General features: G+C 38.2%; 2 protein-coding genes across 2 annotated transcripts in view; both read left to right on the forward strand.

Annotated features, from left to right (window-relative positions):
• LOC115763872 (maternal protein pumilio-like) overlaps window positions 1-20,139 on the forward strand; it is a 74,435-nt gene that overhangs the window by 9,762 nt on the left and 44,534 nt on the right. Inside the window, exons 3-5 of the mRNA XM_030706650.1 lie at window positions 14,717-14,958; window positions 15,180-15,306; window positions 15,374-15,492. Of these exons, the coding sequence (XP_030562510.1) occupies window positions 14,717-14,958; window positions 15,180-15,306; window positions 15,374-15,492 (488 nt within the window). The remainder of the gene's footprint in view (window positions 1-14,716; window positions 14,959-15,179; window positions 15,307-15,373; window positions 15,493-20,139) is intronic.
• On the forward strand, window positions 1,010-2,443 carry LOC115763873 (serine protease inhibitor 42Dd-like). Its single transcript, XM_030706651.1, has one exon. It carries the CDS (start codon window positions 1,110-1,112, stop codon window positions 2,310-2,312), a length of 1,203 nt encoding a protein of 400 aa, XP_030562511.1. The 5' UTR covers window positions 1,010-1,109; the 3' UTR covers window positions 2,313-2,443.

A 20,139-nucleotide genomic window follows, 5' to 3' on the forward strand; every position in this document is an offset into this window, starting at 1 on the left:
GCCTAATTACAGTTGTACTTGCCACAAACTTGTGCAGCGTTTGTTCAATAAAACCACCCGCCTTGCACCCCTCCCCCCTCCTCTCCCCGCAAATTGCGATGTTGTTTCGGTTTATAATTATAATTATTACACTTGTTAACTTTATCACTTCTGGACTTGAGTAAAACAATTTGCTGTTGTTGCGCTTGCTCTGCTTCTGCTGCTGCTAATTCTTCTTCTTGCTCTCTAATTTCACACACACTGCACGCAGTGAGGTCTTTGCTATGTTTGCCGTGCCTCACCTTTTGCTTCACACACACACACCCCCCCCCCCCCCCCCCCCCCCCCCCTTCAGTGTGCTTGTACTTCGCTTCTAATTGAACAAACGCCGCAGTCGCAGTTGGCGCTGGCGGCAGCGCACTTTTTGCCGTTTCTTTTGGCCGCGCGGTTGCCAATTAGCGAAAATGTTTGCCTGTTACCTGCAATTTTCCAGCAACAGCACGGGACAAGAGAATAATAGCCGGGAAAGTTAGTGATGGACTAGAAGATACTTTGTAATCGGTAACAGACCACAAGCCAAGCTAATGGTAAGGCATACCCTGTTCTGAATTAGAAAGAAAGTTTTAGTTAAGAGTCTGCTTAAATAAGAGTTACCTTGTACTCAATAAAAAAAACTTGCGTAGTAGTAGTAGATTCTCTGTACTCGGTCAGAAGGCTCTAATCGGGACACTGACAGACTGGAAGATACCCTGTACTCAGCAAGCAAGGTAATTGTAAATATAACCTAAGAGTGCGGAACTGGTAGATACTTTGTACTTTGTCGATACCCTGTAATTAGCAAGCAAAGTAATTGCAAATATAACCTATAGGCTTCAAAGGGAATCCCATTCCTGAGAGTCTAAACTTGAATAGCTTTAAAGAGTTTACGTCCTGCTACTGATAAGATACCTTAAGAATTATATCGTTGGTTTTCATTGCTTTGTAGGGTGTATACATCAGATATCTGACATAGGATTTAGAATTTTTAAATTTTTCACATGTATAGTTTGTGTTTTATTCCAATATATTTACACTTATTTTAATTCGATGTTAGAGGGTTACACGACCTATTAATGACAATCTAATTTAATATGGACGAAAATGATGGAACCAAAACTTTCTTCAGTGTCTTAAGCGCATTCTCAAGTAATCTTTTCAATCGATTGTTTACCTTCAATCCCGGTAAGAATCTCATATGCGCACCCCTCGCCATACATACCTGCCTGGGAATGTTGCGATTGGGCGCTGAGGACGAGACTACGACTGCCCAGGAGTTAGACAATAGAGTTGGGTTTACCTCTATACATGGGACGGAGATAGCCGAGGATTTTCATAATACTTTGAGCTCTTATCAGGAGTCCAGCGTGCTGCACATGGCCTACAAAATATACCTAATGCACAACTATGAGATACGTCAGGAGTTTCACAATATGCTGACTGAGAACTTCCATTCGGAGCCCGAGCTTATTAACTTTTCTGAGAATATAGATGCTGCAAACACCATAAACGAGTGGGTTGACACCAAGATGAATCATCTAATCAAGGATGAGGTCAGTCCGGAGATCCTTGACGATAGCACCCGCATGGTTCTCATCAGTGCGGCCCACTTCAAGGCCGAGTGGAGTAAACGATTCGAGCCGAAGGCAACACGCAGAGAATTCTTCCACATGGATGACTGGAACAAAGTCAAAGTGCACATGATGAATGTTTTTCATGAATACTACTACGCCGAATTGAAGGACCTCGATGCGAAAGTTCTGCGTTTAACATTTAGAAATACAGAACTACAAATGCTTATAATTTTGCCCAACCGGAAAATGGGTCTGGAGAATCTATTGAAAATATTATCTAGAAAATCTCTGCAGAATATTATTGCAATGCTTGCCCTAAGGCGAGTCAATATAAAGTTGCCAAAATTTTCAACGGAATTCGAACAGGAACTGACGCCCCTTTTCATAGAGTTAGGAGTGAAAAGGGTTTTCATTGACAAAGCCGAACTCGGCAAAATGTTGGAAACGAATCAAGTGCTAAAAGTCTCTAAAATTCTCCACAAAGCATACATCGAGTTCAACGAAGAAGGCAACGAGGTAGAGCCCTTGGGCGAACCGGTTGTGCCTATTGTCAGGGGCAAACCACGAAATCCGCTCCCGCCCGTCAATTTTTTTGCGGATCATCCCTTCTATTATGCCATCTATGATGAAAGCCATGGTCCACTCATTGCAGGTGGCTTCCAAGTACCAACGCCTGCCGGTTGTATTGATAATCCAAAGAAGCCCTGCTCTTGCGAGAGATGAGACAATAAATTCTATAGGGAACTATACCGAACATATATCATATCAGTTAATGATTATTATAGGTAGTGTATAGGCGTGTAACCCCATTAATAAAGATCTAAATTTGTTAAAATTTAGTGTGAAATAAACGCAAGCTTTACTATAACAAGCAGTATAAATAATATAAAATTACACAACTGGGACACATTTAAAGGGTATACAAAAGTTCACCCCGCATAATGCACTGATTATTTGTTGTTGCTTTTAACAAGCGTGCGAAAAAGTTCTGCAGTCGACGGCGAAGTCGCAGTCGCTGCCTTCGATTGATTGATTTGCATTGCCGGCTAGCTGGCTTAGTTATTCTCTTCGCTCTCACACACACTTGCTCTCTCTGCATATGCTTCTATTATTTATGTCGCACAGCTAAAGCACAGTTTGTATTTGCCTCTTCTTCTCTCTAACTGTCCCCAATTATCTGCATTAATTAAATAAACATTTTAAATGCAGTGTCCAATTGCTTGACAAATTAATTTATTAGTTTTACCGCCCGCTGACTATGAGTCAAATGATTTTAATTGCCACTCTACCCTTACAAAAGTGTTGATTATTAGTTAATTCACTCAGTTTGCACACAAAAGTTCTACAAATAAACCTCACAAGCTTTTATAAAAAGATTTGAGTGTTTCACAGCTTGGCCCCACGTTTATCTTATATTTCTTCTTTTTCTGCAAACAGCAAACAGCTGCTTAAACAGACGACGCGCTGTCAAATCATGATCGCAGCACACAAGCAAATGAGTACAATCGGTGTGAGAGGGGCGCTCAACCCATACATCAAAAGCGTCAGTTGAGCTGCGCTCAATAGTTTGTTCTCTTCCACTCACATTACGTAAAACTATGCCAAATGAGGCTTAACGCACACGCACACAAACACATGCACGCACAACAAATGTCACATACAAAGGCAGGCAACGAGAAAATAGAAAAAGTACGGCACACGTGTGTTGTGTGAAGAGGGGATCTGCTGCAGCCGGCTTGAAGCTTTGTGGGTCTCCTCTCATTAGCGTCAACGTCGACGTTGACGTTGCTGCCTGGGCAGCATAAATTGCCGCCAAGCATGTATGTAAATACACATGCATGTGTGTTATGTATTATCGCTAAGAGCCGCGAGCAACAGCTGCTATACCGCTGCTCTCTCGCGCTCGCACTCTTTTTGTCTCATGCTCTTTTGCTGTTCGCAATTTGCCATGTTTCGCTTTTGCCGACGGAGCAGCAGGCGGCCGCGTAGAATTTTCAGTTTGGCCGCAACAGTTGACTCGTCTGCATGCTGTATCATTTTCGCCAGGCCCCCCATCCGTCCGTTTGTGTGTGTGGAGTTCTCGTCTGCGATCGTTAAGCACGTTTTTTATTGTGTGTGTGTGTGTGTGTGTGTGTGCATGTGCGCCGGTTGCGGGGCTAAATGAGAGTGCAAACAAACAATCGAGCGCGTGAAAAATTACCCCAAGCTTTTTTTGCGTGAAATGAAATTGTAAATGCTGTAAATGCTTGCAACGTGTTGTTATACATACATATGTGTATATGATAGTATGTGTTTGTGTTGGTTATGTGAAAAGCGCAGCTGATGCCCTTCAATTATTGAAGCTGTTGAAAAGTCGAAATCAATATCGAAATTAATGTATAAATCATAAATAAGGTTGTATAAATAGCACCAACAAGAACTACTACAACAAAAAGAAAATAAGCCTGTGTAACGTGTTTTGTGTGTGTGTGTATGAGTGTGTTCCATTACCTTGGCGTGTTCTGTTCGACTCTACATCTCTCGCTCTCGCTGTCTGGAATCAGAAACTCTCGCTCTCTGGATCGTTCGTTGTGTTTGGCTAATTCCAGCCTGCCTTCTCATGATGAAACTACTGCACGACTTCATGTTGGATGCGCGCACTGCCGAGGATATTGCACTCACACAGGAAATGGTAAAGCTCGTAACAGCGGCTCCCGATCTCTTCTACTTTTATTATGGCGCTTCTCACCTTTGATTGATTAGAAGCGCAAGTGTATGCGCATTTGTTTTTGTTGTTTTATTGTCTTGAGTATTTGAGTTGAGTAGAGTTGATTTTGATGAATTAACGCGTAGACGGCGTGGAAGCACTTGTTAGATGTTTATCGATGTCTCTCTCTAATTATACGCTATCCGTTAATTGCTTCTGTGTGTGCTCGAGTTTCAATCGGTGAGCTGCACCTGTTTAAAAATTTGTTTATCTTTTTTAGCGGACAATTCTAAATACATTTGCGTGTTAACAGCTATTCGCATTAAATTGTCTACTTTAAGTCATTAATCATAGATTATTACACCAGGAAAATGACTTACCCAGCTCTCGTTACTAAGGTGGTACTCGTTGCTTTAGATTATATTTATATTATAAACAATTTGTTTTTACTCGTTACTTAAAGTAACTAGTTCGTCTTATCTATAGTTTGAGTGTTTTACTCTCTTTTCTCTTTACTCTCTCTCTCCTTAATACTGTTTTTTATCGTTACTTCCCTGCTAGCACTCGTTGCTTTTCAGAGTTACTCGTTAAGCCCAAATGTTGAACAACTCGTTAGCTTTTTGAATTAGTTTACCTCTCGTTACTTCTCTTATCTATATAGATAATATACTCGTTGCTAAAAAATTAAGTAAATTCCCGCTACTTGTCAACTGACACTCGTTACTTTAGCTATTTGTTAATGAAATAGATCGATGTTGTATAAGAGTATTAAGGGATGTGGAAACTATTCAGGTTTTTTTTTGTGATATTCAAACATAGAATTAATTAATTTATCATTACAATTTGACTATTTACATTTAATAAACAGATCAAATTACTCGCTGAGTAGTTTTCGTTGATTAAATCAACTCGCTTAAGCTTATAAATTGATTAGTTTAACAACAGCTACAACTTCATTAACTAATTTGTGCAAATATTTTTAAAAAGGCGACTGGTTTTACTGCCAGATAAAACTCGAGCTCTAGGAATGAATAGAAAAGAAAAAGCCATAAAACATTTTTAGTAAATATTCAGAATTTTGTATCCATTTTGTTTGATTTATTTCTTTGCTATTAGATAATAGCACAGAGCTCACTTGCAACAAATGCGACCCCAACCCCAACCCCAACCAGAGCGACCACGGACCGACTGGCAGCAGCCGTGGGTTTCAGTTCTTTCAGTCGGCCTGGCCTGAGCTTCATAGATAAAAACATTTTGCGGTTCTTGCTATGCCCGAGCAATTGTTTTTATATGAATTTCACGTAATTTAACCCTAACTCAAAAAAAGAAATATATGTATAAATCCGATGGGGGCAACGCAGAATTCCCGAACCTAGGGGAAAGAGAGAGAGGGGTTGTATATCGTACAACAGTTTATGCTGTTTGCCCGTTTTTCTAGGTACCGGTTTCTTTTAGAAGGAATTTACATGAAAATATATATATTTTCCGGTTTCAATTATGTGCAATGTGTGTCTATCGGGGTCTCCCTTGTTTTTTGTCTAGTCTATTTCACGGTTGATTACGTCGATGTCAACGTTTTACCCGCTGCCTGATTAGCCGAATGCCTTGCAAATGGGCGTGGCCTGCAGTAATGATGATGACAATAACTATAAACGCTAAAAACAATTTAATCGTTTCAAGTTTATGGCAATCCAATATGTGTGCTTGCAAATAATTGACTAATCGCTCAATTTGTTACTGCTCATATGGAGATTGCTTTGCTTTTCTTATTCACATTCGTCTTTCGTATCTACTCGTTGCTCTTTAATCGCTAAAATGATTAGTTACTTTTTGTTTGTCATTCACTTCTATCTGAAGTCTTTTATTCAGTTGCAACATTTTGTTCATAGCTCGTTGCCAACTACTCTTTAGTAGCGGGCCGAGAACAATTATCTACTATAACTTATTAACTACTCGTTATTAAACTCACGTCGCCCCATTCTCGTCAGCAACTACTCGCTAGCATCTACTCGTTAGCAACTAATCGTTGGCAACTACTTGTTAGTAATTACTCGTTAGGAAGTACTCGTTAGCAACTACTCGTTAGTAATTAATCGTTACCAACTACTCGTTAGCAACTACTTGTTAGTAATTAATCGTTACCAACTACTCGTTAGAAATTACTCGTAATGCACTACTCGTTCCTAACGGATCGTTGCTGACTTGTTTCCAAATGCTCGGATTTTTTAAAATGCTTTTCCCTACTCGTCATAACTAGTTCGAACTTGAAACTGACAGGTCAATGATGTTATAGATTTGTAGACATGGATAACGAGAAAAATTTGAAGTATTAGACAGAGGACGAAAAGGGGCGTCGAAAAAGAGGGACCCCAAACTGAGAAGGTGGACGACAGCTGGAAACGATTTCAGTGCCAAAAGACGGAAGAACTGACAGTTAACTTGTGGGCGGTGCAAAGGAGGCGTGCTACAAATGCAATAAGCACCACAACAAAATTGCAAATGTTGCGACTGGTTGGGCTGCAAGCAAGGTAAAGAGGGTGCGGCTTATGTTGAAGGCATTCTCTTTCTCGGTCTCTCTCTTGCTCTCTCTCTCTCCCTCCACTTGTGAAGTATTGTCACGTGTCTGAGTTAAGCATTAGAACTTTGGTCGCAATGCTGCGATACCAATTCGCAATGCAGTTGAGGGACGCAGCTTTTGGAAGTTGGCTACCAAGTTTTGGCACCAAAACTTGTCAAGTGTTTCGCAATTGCATTTTGAGGAATATTGAAAATAAATTCCAAATAGATTGGCAAAATGGGACGACAAATTGAGGACGAAAAGTGTGTTTTAATATTTGATATATGCATGCAGGAGAAAAGTGTAGCTTAAATGCACACTCAAAATGAACCACTAGTTCATCTACTGGAACTAGTTCACATTAAAATTGACTCATTTAACTTTTAAACACCTTAACATCAAAGTAAAACGTTTAATGGATAACAAAAAGTTGCATTATAAATCCCATAGCGAACGGGGAAATGCCTTTTAAGTGCGCATCATTGCAGAAACAAAATAGTTTCATTCTAAACCAATTTTTCTGTTTGCAACGCAAAACATTTCCACTAAAAGCTGCGCATGCAAAGTCGCGTTTCGAATCCCAGCCCTACCCTCAATTTTGTGAAAGGAGGGAGGGTGTGCGAGGCGAAAGCAACCCAAATAAATATGCACAGGCGGCATCGATTGAAAAGCGCAATAAACGCATTTATCAGCGCTTACTTTTGTTGTCTTTTTGGCCAAGAACACAAACACACACATAAACACACACTCTTACACTCACACATATGTGATGAAAATCGATTGAGAACCCCTCCAATATATGCACAAGCTAGTACAATAATTAATTGCCCAAATTAACTGGAAATTCTATATTGTGTTTTCTATGTCAGGAGAGTGTACTGAAAATGTGATTCATTTTCCAACACTAGGCAGAGACTGAAGCCTAGGAAAATCCTTCTTGATCATAAAATAAAAAGTAAAGTTTTCGATTCGGAATGAAGATAAAGGCAAATATATAGGCAAAGGGTAGGATACGTTAAGAAGGCAATGGGGAAAGTGTGTCAAAATTGGATAGTCTAAGATAGTATAAGATAAGTTAGGTTAGGATTACAATGGATAAGAAAGAATCGAAAAGAAAAGATTCTAGTAAAGCATAGAATAGGATTGGATTGGATAGGATTGGATAGGATAGCATATAATGTAATATAAGAAAAAATGATATGTAGTTATGTATATATCGTTATATATATATATTTTAACTTTCCCCCCAAACAAAACACCCGACCACTCGCAGCGCCCCGCCGCCTGCAGTTCCCTCCTGTTATCATTCAAAAATTTGATTTCTGATTTGCTACAAAATAAACACGAGCTGCCGTTGTTTCGTGTTACATGTTGGCTATGAACATTATCATGTTTATGGTATGACGTGCCACGCCCACATTGGCACAGACTCATGTTATTTCGGGCAAAAGCTAACAGGGCGGACTGTCAGACTTGTTCACATTCATTTTTCCTGCCAACTGAGGGAATTTTCATTGCTTTTGTCGTTTGCTTTGCTTTATTGCTTTGATTTTTGTTCTTTTCTTTTGCTGTACGACACGCAAAAGGTCTTTGCACCTGCTCACAACGAAGACAGGTGAAGAAGGTGGTTACACAATTCTCAAAAAAAAATCCAACTCTTCCAAGGCCCCCTCAGGCTTTTTAAATGTGCCTTAAACAACGCTTGGACTACCGCCATGTGCGGTTTTTTTTTGTTCGAAATTATTACTCTGTTAACTCTTTGAATAAAATAAAAAAATGTATGCGTGTGGGATACCCTGTAAAGCACGGCCATGTGTACTGAATGAAGTACTCGGTGTATGCTCATAATGTTATTTACATTTAATTGGAATCAATAGAAATTATAGTATAAAAATTAAAATATGTAGAAATTATAATATCGGTTTAGAAATGTAGGGTATATATTTTAGCAACCATTTTAAGTGTAATTTCTGGGATAATAAAAATGTAGGGTAATTTTGTGCCTTATATATACATATAGCTGTTAACTTCTTGAAAGTAATTTCTGGGATAATGTTGGGTGTATCTATAAATTTTAAATGGTGGTGTTATCATCTTGATCTATATCTATATATACTTCGCTTTACGGGGTATTGCGTCGTCACTTCAATTTTATTTTTCATAAAGGCCTGTAAAACAAAAGTAAATACAGGTTATATATTTGAAATTTATGTGCGCTTATTATTTATTGAAACACCTTATTCATCAATATCTTCCTTTAGACTTATAGGGTATTTCATAGTCAATTTACTAGTTAGATTTAGATTAAAAAAATTAAGCTTTAGTCGATATATATCGGGTATATATTAAAAGTTTTATTTGTTGTCTAACTTGCCTGGGTTGCTCTTCTTTATGTTCAGCTAACTTTTTACAGGGTATTATCTCCAAAACGAACAATTCAAAGTCAACCGCTTTGCGTGCACAAAATATAACAACATTTTAATGTTTTTGGTCAGTCTTGTTTATGTTTTTTCTCTTTTTCTTTGTGTCTAATAAATATGTCAAGTGCATTGTTTGCCTAGTTGTTAGACATTAATTTTTTTATGTTTGTTATGACGCCTCTTCAGAGTTCCACGCTGCATTTGTTTTTCTTTGAGAGTTCGCCTGCTTTAAAGATATCATTGGTATTGTTGGTTATTAGACTGACGTGAAGGCCGTAATTACATTTCAGACATGTTTTTGTATATGCTAATTAAAAAACTTGTTTTATAGCTCAATTTGTTAAATGGGTGTATTAAAATGAAGCTAGTTTTCAAAGCTAAATATCGAGAAAGTCTTGAAATAGAATTTTTTCTTGTATTTTTTATTTTGTATACTATTTATTATTAAATATAATATTTATTATAGTATATATAGTTAATTATTTAACTTTTATCAGATTTCGAAATTATGTTCTTTTTTTTTGAATGAAATTAGGAAATTAGAATTTTTTTTCTTAATATATTATTAGTTTTTGTACCTCAAATAGTCGTTCTTTCTTGTTAATGTTATATTATTTCCACAATAAAATTTGTATTTATTATTATTTTAAATTAGAATTAATTGAAAATTAGAGCCATGCGTTTGTATTGCCAAAAAATGTTCACCCTTTCACTCTTTTTTCACCATGTCTTTCACATTCGCATTCCGTTTTGCAAAAAAATTCCAACATTTTCTAAAGAACGATAAAAAACACAATATAAAAACATTTTCAACTCTCCAGAACAGGCCTGAAAAGCAAGAAGAAGGAGAAGAATAAAAACAACAACAAACCACAAAATTGCTAACTTAATTTAGCAAAAACTAAATACAATTTTCTGCTTTTATTTACGGCTCGTTTTTATGCTCAAATTTTATGCTGTTGTTGTTGCTGACAAGCCTATGGCACCCCCTCTTGCCTGTCTCCCTCTCACTCACTCGCTAGCTCACGCTCTTTGCGTCGCGCTCTTTTTGCGTTCCTTTTGCTGCTGCTGTTTTCTTTAACGTGATTTGTTGTTTGTGCGCCGCATCGCATCGCCTCGTCCGTCGCTTGTTCTTCTTGTCGCTTGCTTTGTACGCACGTTCTTGGTCGTCGCTTTGTTGTCTCACGCATGTTTTTAGGGCCGGTTAGCCGTGCGGCCACCCACACCCCCCGCCTTCTCCTCTCGCACACACTGCCTCTCTCTTTTGCAGTCGCGCTTTTGCACTCACGCTCTGCTTGCTGTTGTTGTTGTTGTTGTCTCTTCATATTCAAGGACAAGTTAATGAACGATTTGGCTTTTTTGTAATTATTTTGAGCCGTTTTCAGCTCAACTATGTGCGTGTGTGTGTGTATGTGTATGTATGTGTGTGTGGCGTTGACAAGGGGGGTGGCTCTCACTTTTCTGATTTTTCTCCACTCATTTTGTTGACTCATTCGTTTGTCTTTCAATTTGTTGTTGATGTTTCTTTTTCTGCTGCTTATTCATTTTAAAAAAAATGTATTTTTGCATTATTTATGCAAAACGTTTTTTTTTTACTTTTCGGCTTTTCGCGCTGCTCTGTTGAATGAAAGGCGCCAAAAATGCTAAAATAGCGTAATTTTTTCTGGCTAATACCCTGTAATATATGGGCAAAAGGGTGGAGTATATGTAGTAATACAATATTTTTCGGTTAAATTCTTCGATTACCCATTTTAGAGCACACGAGTCACCAAATTCTGTTTTGAGTGGGGACTACTTGAAAAATGTAGTTTATTTAATCTGCAGCTACTCGAAATACTCTTGTTCTTATTGGCTTAAAATGCTTTGCGTGCACTATAAACAGGGTATCACGCAGTTGGTAGTATTCGACGGACACGGACACTTTCTTTGCTTTTGTTTATTTTTGTCAAGCGCCGCATTTTTATTTATTGTTCTATATATTATTTTATATACAAAAACTGCAATTAGTTTTGTATTCATTTTTTTAAATTTAATATTCATTCAATATTTGTGTGGGCGTGATTGGAGGGTGGGCGGCGAGAGTGGAGGTCTCTATAAAGATGACCCATATTGCGCATACGCCTTTTAGTTACGTTAAACTAGTTTAAAATATTTGTTGTTTTTGCCGTTATTGTTTATCTACATCTTTCCTGTTGTTGTTGTTGCCAGTGTTTGAGCAATCTGTGCGACAGGCCCAGTTGGCAGCAACATTTTTTTTGATGACGCTTTCACGCTTTTAGCCAAGCAATTGTTGTTGCATACCCTAGAAAAGTGTGCTTATGAATAGTAGATATGAGTGCATTGTCACATACTATAATGTACTCATATTTTTGCATTTTATGTAAATATTTTCTAAAGTTTGTCTTTCCTTAGTTACCCTGGCTGCATATTTTCCCTAAGAGGAAATCTGATATTTTTGCCTTTTTGCCGGAAGGGTATCTCATGTTCGTTATCTATGGTGTTTGTTTTCCTTTGGGCCGCGTCTGCATTGTTTTAGTTATAGTTTTGAACTGCGCAAATATGGGCTAACAAACAAATAATGTATGCCCTTTTTGTGGTTGTTTATCAGTTTGTGTCGCGGAAGAGTTTTTTTTTTTTGCCACTTTTGGGCTTGGCTTGTTGGAAATTTTTGGCGCAAGGTTGTCATTGCCCACCTCTAAAAAGTGTTTCAGCAGCCATGAGATTCTGAACAATGGCACAAGACATCATTCGATGTGAAATTGATTAGAGTAAGGGATTTGTATGTGTCAAGAAATACTACCACAGGCCGGCTCGAGTTCTATGTTTGTTGAATTTTTTAGTTAATTTTATTAATCAATCAACAAGTTATAAACATTAAAAGTTAGCTGGTACTTTGCAAGCACCGCCTGGCTCTAACATAGGCAGACTGCTATCTACTCTACGATTGCAAACGCAGTTTAACGTTTTCAAAGCGTTAGCTTGTTGGGAATTGTAAGCGTCAAACTACGAAGAAAGTACAGCATGCACACAAGAGCCCATTTTCTGTGTGTTTGGTTAGATGTCTTACTAAATTTAATAATGAGAGATTGAAGATAAAAAGATTTCAGGCCGAGTTTAAATCTCAGGCAAGTTTATATATGAAGTCTAAAGTAATTAGGCCATATTAAAAGTAAGGCCAGGTTAGGTTAGCATCAAATATTATTCAATGCTTTTAATTTAAATGTAAGTTGTGTTTTTACTTAATAATAGTTTTCCATTACATTTCCATTCCATTTGAGGCCAAAATCAATTAAATTTCGAAATTTTGCCTAACCGACTTGCATTTCACATGCGAAATTCAATTCGAATAAGTCGTTTTTAATGGCGCCCAATGAAAAGCGAAACGAAACTCCTCGCAAGGAGACAAATTATCGAAAAGTGGTAGGTAGGTGGTAGGGGCAGGAGGAGGGTGTCTTCGAGGAAGTGCTGCCTAATTCATGGGATTCGCGTCGTTGACTTTGCTCAACTGTTGCCTCGTAAATGTGCTGGGTGATGGGCATATCAAATATTTAAAATGATGTTGCCAGCTATATGTGGCAACACTGGAAACTGTGGCATGTGGCACGTGGCACGCGTCGCGTTGACGCATTATGACAACGCAAATGCCTTGGGAATTTTCATATTGCCTTTCGCAATAATAAAAACTCATGTAGCATAAAAGTTAATTAGGCAAATTTAACGCATGTGCAGGGCCCCTGAGTAAAGCTTGTCGAGCTTGGCGGGGGTGTATGTGTGGGTGGGTGAATAAGGGGATATTAGTATTATGATCTGATTTTCATATAAGCTCAAAAGTGCTTGGACATAGCTTAGTTGCGTGTTAAATGCTGCAGTTGTTATAGCTCTCTCTCTTGCTCTCGCTCACGCTCTCCCTCTCTGTCGCTCTCCCTCTTTCTCTCGCTCTCCTTATCTCACTCTTACTCTTTGCCTCTCTTAAAGTCGCCAATAAATATCGCTGGTGACCAAAGACAAAATTGCCACAAATGGTTTCGAGTTGCGGCAGCTGTTTTGACTGATGAAGCAACCCGTCAACTGTCCAACTGTCTGCCTCTCTCTCCCTCTATCTCTCTTACTATCTATTTTTATCTCTACATCCCTCTCTTTCGCATTGTGCACTTGCAGTGTCAGTTTGTCAACGGCAAAGCTTCTCATAAGTTGCTTGATTTACAGCTGGAGAAATGTAACTAACTGCTGTCTGGCGTCTGTCTTTGATGCGCTTCTTCCCTGGCTGGGGGACATCGCCTCGCCCAATCGCTACTGACCACCTCAGATGATTTATGTCTCTAGAAAAAAAAGATGCACTGTGGTCTCTGCTTGGAGGCCAGTGGCCCAAATACTGTGAAAGAACGCAGTAAACAAGTCTACTATAAATAAGCGTTAACGTTACGTAACTTATATTATTATGCTTTCTGCATTGGCGGAATGTAAATATCCTTTAACAAACATCTATCAAGTAAGACGTTACGTAGTTATTTTAATATATGAATATTAAATTAGGCAACTTGTGTTTGTGTAGAACGCTATTGCAAACTACATACCTTAACAGCTGCCTCAATGTCTACATATCCAACTTATTCTAAAGGATAAATGCCCAAAACGTATACTTTTTTATATCTTTATTTTGATTATTTAATGTTACGTAACGTAGCAAATAATTTTCTTCACGTAACCTAACGTATAATTTACGTAAGAACCAATGAAGACGGAATGGAATGGAATGGTTTTCAAGTATCCTTATTTTATTTAGTAAGCTTTACGTATTATGAAATTCAATTTCTGCTTATCAGAAAATTATCTCTAACGGAGATATGTTGTAATCTTAAAGGTCATATACCTATCGCAAATTTGAGTTTTTCCCATGGTTCATCAGCTGTTTCCTAATTAACTGCAACTGAAATGCGAATTCAATTGTCACGTAGTTTTCATTAGAGGCCCAACTGCAGTTAATTTGATTTCATTAGCTATGCGCTCTGCACCAGGCTGCAGGATTGCAGGATTGCTGTCACTAGTGGTGGAGCGGAAATGGGCGGACGGAGGGACTGCTTTAAAGTTGAGGATTGTAAAAACTTTGCAATGCTGGACACGACTCGGACTCAGTGTGGCATAAGCTGCTAAAGCCAAGCAAAAGTTATCAGCACAGTCAGCAGAATGCAGCAATCGCAGGAAGTGTACGACGTGCCCCAACAGGAAGCTTACTGGACGCCTGCTTTTGCATGCAGTTTAGTAGGGGAGGGGGAAGTGGGAAGGGGGTTTGCCTGTTCGCATTTTTGCGGTAAATTATTGATGTTACTAATAATTCAATTGCAACACTAAAATGGAAAATGGAAAACTTGGTTGCCCTGCTGCTTCTGACACGTTAATGCCATAGAAAATGTGCATTTGAAATTTGTTTTCTAATTTTACCTTTTCCTTTCTATCTCTCCTGCAGATTACCACATCGACTGCTAAGAAGCTGTGGGAGAAGTCGGATGGTAAGAGTGGCGCCTCCAGCACACCAGGCGGCCCATTGAATCCTCTGCAGATACCCGGTGTTGGCGATCACTCGTCCGTTTGGAAGGATCACACATGGTCTACACAGGCCGAGAATATTCTGGCACCGCCCAGGCCACGTGGTTATCCGCATGGCGGCGCTTCTGATAACTCGAACAGCGGCAATGCGGGCATATTGAGGTGAGATTTTGTGAGAGTAATACGTATACACTATCCAGTAATTACGTTATGTTGCTTTACGTTACGTAAGATCCGAAATATCTCGTTGCTAACGTAAGCTGTAACGTAAAAGGAAACGCGTAATACGTAACCATTTAAACGTTATTAATTTACGTGATTCTAAGTCTGTTAGGTTTTTAGCTTGTTTTTAATCGCTCCTTATTTTCTTTTCTCCCCAACAGCCCCCGCGATTCAACATGCGTTAAGATGGTTGAATTTGTTCTGGGCGGCTCACCCACCAACAAGGAGAGTCCCTTGTCCAGTTTGGAGCCGCGTATGCGCAATTTAAAATTTGACGATAATGATAAGGTAAACTTTGATCTCAAGTTATATAACGAAATATATCAAATAATATATGCCCGTATGTCTATTGCAGTCACACGATGATAAGGAAAAGGCAAACTCTCCGGTTGATACAAATGGTTTAAAGAAGGACGACCAAGTCACAAACACAAATGGAGTCGTCAATGGCATCGACGATGACAAGGGATTCAAGTGAGTAGACAGCCTAGCTAGACAATTCCATGTTTAACCAGATAACTGATCAACTTTTCCGCCGCTCGGTCGTCTGTCTCCAGTGTCTAGTTCAAGTCTGGCCAATGGCATTGACATTAGAATGGCTAAGCCTATGCCTATGCCATGTCTCTCTCGCAAACTGGTTTCTTCAAGGTCCCCATGGCACGTTCTTGTATGGGCCAGAGGGGCGCAGCTAAGAGTTCTGAAGTTGCGTCAGTTGGTTGCTTAGACTTATAACATGGGGGGGTATAACATGTGGAGCACGCTCCCAAAGACTGAGAAACTACAGAAAAAGAAGAGTTGTTGCTCCATATAGATGTGTTATTTTGATACTTATATCATTTTGTTCTTGAAAATAGAGCTGTTTCATGATTTAATGTGCGATTTATTAATCAATCTTTATATATTTTTTTATTTGTTAATCCCATGGAATTTCTATATATATATATTAGCCAATTGCATTGAGCTTGACTGTCAATTACTTTTCGTATAATTCTTTTTAATTTTCCATCGACTTCCCCTTCTTCTGCTTCTATTTTCATGTCGCAAGAAATATCCATTTGTAATAAAAATATCTATGAAATGCAATCTCTCTGCCCACAGTCCGGAATTGATTTTGGGAGATATTTCTTATTGATTCGGCAAATGACGGAGTTCAATTTTTCTCCAACTGCTGTCCGTTGAGATCCGTTGAGTCAACACCCACTTGTGTCGCCTTTGCTGCATACTTGGCCCACATTTGATTCTTTCTCGCTTTGCTGTACTTATTTTCTGTCGTTTATTTTTTGGGCACTCTCATATAAAAAGATGATTCAGTTGTCAAGTGTTTTATGTCTTTGCCCCTTTGGCATCACTTTCTAAGTCTACTTGACAGCTGTACGAGCTTTGGAGCTGTGCTTGGTAATCTTTCGGCTCTTATGACGGGAATTTCCTTAAAGATGTGTTCTTTTTTTTTTTGGTAATTATATTTTTACCCATTAATATTTGAACACTAAGCAAATGGATCTTCAAATCCCTGCTGGTCATCTTTTCTTTATGATATTTGCACAGTTTTCTCTTTTTTTTAACTTAAATGAAACGTTTACGAATGCTGAACAAAGCAGAATTAAAAATTAAAAATAATCGAATTATATAGAGAGAATTAAAAAGAATCGCACTAACGAAATGAGTATTAAATTTTATAAAGAGCATTTTATAACTCTCTCTGTATTGTCTCTGCTTTTTGGCAGTCTCTTTCTATATATCTTTATCGGTCTCTGCCTCGCTGTCCCTCTTTCTCTCTCTCTCTCTCTCTCTCTCTCTCTCTCTCTCTTTCTCTTTCTCCATAGGTTTCTCGCTTGTTCGTTATTTATATCATCTGCCTCTGTCTGGGCTTATCTCTGTTTTTATCTTGCTCTCGTTTTCTCAGTCTATCTCTCGCTCTTGCTCTCTTTGTTCCTCTCTCATTTCTTCTATCTTTTTCCCTCTCTTCCTCCCTCTCCCTTTTTCTCTTCCGTTTTATCTTTCTTCTATTTCTCTAACCAACTCATTTGCGTTTTATTCATTATTAATTCCCTTCTCTCTTTTTCTCGCTATCATTTTTCCTTTTCTCTTTTGATTGTTTTCTTCTCTCCCCTCCTCATAGCTTCGGCCTTATTTCTGCTTTGTCTCTTCATATCCTGCTCTTACTCACTCCATCTATCTCTCTTTTTCTCCCTCTCTTTCAATCTGAATAGCAATTCGTTTTCATCTCTTCAAATAGCCGTTTACAACAAGCTCTGCCAAAAATTTCAGGCCTTATAAAGTTTTTGTGGGCAATTGCAAAGCCTAGCCCCAGACCATAAACAAAAACCAGTTGTGGTTGGCTTTTCAGGCTGTTGTTGGTTTTGTTGTTCTTATTTTTTGTTGCTCTGCTTTGCCGGTTTTCTCTTTCAATTGTTGTTGTTGTTGTTGCTGCAATTTCATTGCCGGTGTCGGCGGCGCAGCCAAAACGTGTTTCAATGCCAAACGTAATAACGGTTATGATGTAAGTAATCAACGGCAATAGCGAACACAACAACAGCAACAACAACGACAACAACAACAGCAACAACAACAGCAACAACAACAGTAATAACAGCAACAACAGGAACAACAGCAGCAACAGCAACAACAACAGTAATAACAGCAACAACAGGAACAACAGCAGCAACAGCAACAACAACAACAATTTTGACTCAAGCAACAACAACAAACAAAAATGTATATTAAGCTCTATTGAGTCTTATTTTTGTATAGCATTTTGTTCGATTAGTTTGCGTTTGTGTTTCGTTTAATTTTTTATAAATATTTTTCTATATATATATATTTTTTTTATTCGACTAATTTTTTTTGTTGCTCACGTTTTGCGCGCCGCGTAATGAAATTTAGTTGCGAAAATTCAAACGGCTCGCTTCAAATTGTGGCAACAGCCAGCCAAGCTGACCAACTTTGGGCAGGGGGCTTGAGTTCGAGTTTGCGATTTTGTTGTTGTTGTTGTTGTTGTTGTTGTGTGTGGTTTCAGTTACTACACCGGAGCACCTGTCGCCCAACCTACTCTCGACAGAGACTTGGTTGCCAGTTGTCTGCCCGCGCCCGTCTAACCGTCTGCTAAGTTGGTCAACATTATGAGCTCCACTGACCTTTATATCAACATTTGGCTGCGCACTTTCCTTTTGGCTGCCGCTGAAAGTGAAACATTTCTTTTGCTATTCACTCTCTTTTTTTCTATTGTATAAGCGAAATTTGAATTCTGATTCTGATTCTTGGTCAACGTTTGGGCCTGTAATGTGGAGTGTTGCCAATGGAACTGACCTCACACAAATAGCGTATCGTATTTTGTATTTGCTTATTCAAGCTTATTTTCATATATGTCATTGCTTACAGTTTTCAATGCATGCAGTTCGAGAGTCGGCGTTAGCTTTTTATATATATGTCGATAAGTATTGAATATAGATTCAAATTGACATTCAGCGGGAGTTTTTCATATTAAAAAAAAAATACATGTAGTTTTAGAGTCAGTGTGAGGTTTATACATAGATATGCAGTTTAAGAGTCACTGTAATGTATTACAATATTGATAGGATAGGAGAGTCAGTGTGAGGCTTCAGAATAAAGATGAATTTAATTTAATATTCAGTATGAAGTTTAAGAGTATAGATGGGTTTAATATATAGATTCACTTGGAGATTGAGTGGGGTTTTCTTTTCTTACATCTGAAAAATTTCATTTTTTGAATATTAGGCAAAATATTTGTAGGAATATAAAAAAGGCCAAAAAAAAGTTGTTTCTTCAATAAAAGCAATGCATTTACTTAAAAAGTAATTAAGAAAAGGCCAAATCATGATCAAAATCGAAATACGCTATCAAAATCAGTAAAGTTTTGACCAAGTTTGAGGAGCTTACAGAGCTAAGTTGTTAGATGTTCAAAACAGAATAATAAAACACTCTGAAGCACTTTAAATGTTGGTTTAATGCAAATATTGACGTCCACAATAGATTGAAAATAAATTACGGATCTTCTTTTTTCATCTTTCATATAATTTTTTATTAATTAAAGAGGATATTTTGCATGACTTTGAGAGTCATGACCCAAAAAAATGTATTTTGAAAATTAAATTAAATGAAAATGCGGAATTAAAGTAAGGGAAATTCGAAGCTAAGAAAGAGTAGATGATGAAGACAGGGTAATTTTACAAGTCCGCATTTTGTCGACAGACACTTAAAAACAAACCTATTATTAATTTTTTTTTTAACATTTTGTGTGGCGCAATTATTGATTAAAATTAATCAAAATGTTGTAAGCCATGAAATTAGTTACAGTTTTGGGGAAATTATAAGCACGTGCTGTATAGTTTACAGTTTGAGCAGCAGCTGGTTAAACATAGCCCATTCGGCTTGAGGATTAGTCACTCAGGCGTTACAGTTACGCAGCCACTGCAGTGGTTGTTGCCGTGTTTGGTGTTAATGACCCGACAGTTAATTTATGGCCAATTCGCACTGACTGCATGTTAGAGCGAGACGGCGAAAGTGCGCGTGTGAGTCAACAAAGCAGACGCATACAGTTGCACGGTCACTGCACAAATTTTGTTGGCGAGCCTAAAAACGGACAAATTCATTAATTAACACAGACAGTCGCGTATATATATAATGTATTGATTTATTTGTATATATCTTAATGAAATTTGCATTTTCAAACAAAAAATCCGTCTGAATTTATTGTTTATTTTTTTAAATTTATGGCAACATTGCCAGCTGCTGTTTTGGCGACAGTCTTTCTGCTGACGTCATAAACCACATGTCCCTCTACCCGCAATTCATCTTGCCAAACAATAAATCTCAACAAGTTTGCTGCTTAAGTCTCTTGTTTACAAGAGTGGCAGTGTCTTGCAGTGACTTCAAAACTGTAAAAATATGCATTGAAGCAGCGCCTAATTGTCGCCCAATCGAGTTCAAATTTGTTTAAAAAGTCCAATTAGCTGTGATTAATTTGTTTATAATTGGTTTTCAACAACTAAACATTTGCGCACAGTTTGAATGCCGAGTGCTAAATGTATTTTTAGTACAGTGCGTGTCACGGCTAGTTTCTTAAACTGCCTAGGTTGCTGTCTGTGCTAAGCACTTGGCACA

Source organism: Drosophila novamexicana, unplaced genomic scaffold (assembly GCF_003285875.2).
Source record: "Drosophila novamexicana strain 15010-1031.04,08,12 unplaced genomic scaffold, DnovRS2.1 tig00000770-arrow-pilon, whole genome shotgun sequence".
Classification (NCBI taxonomy): domain Eukaryota; kingdom Metazoa; phylum Arthropoda; class Insecta; order Diptera; family Drosophilidae; genus Drosophila; species Drosophila novamexicana.

Excerpts from the sequence above, each read along its gene's own strand:
- LOC115763873 (XM_030706651.1), top strand. The coding sequence starts at position 1,110 with ATGGACGAAAATGATGGAACCAAAACTTTCTTCAGTGTCTTAAGCGCA.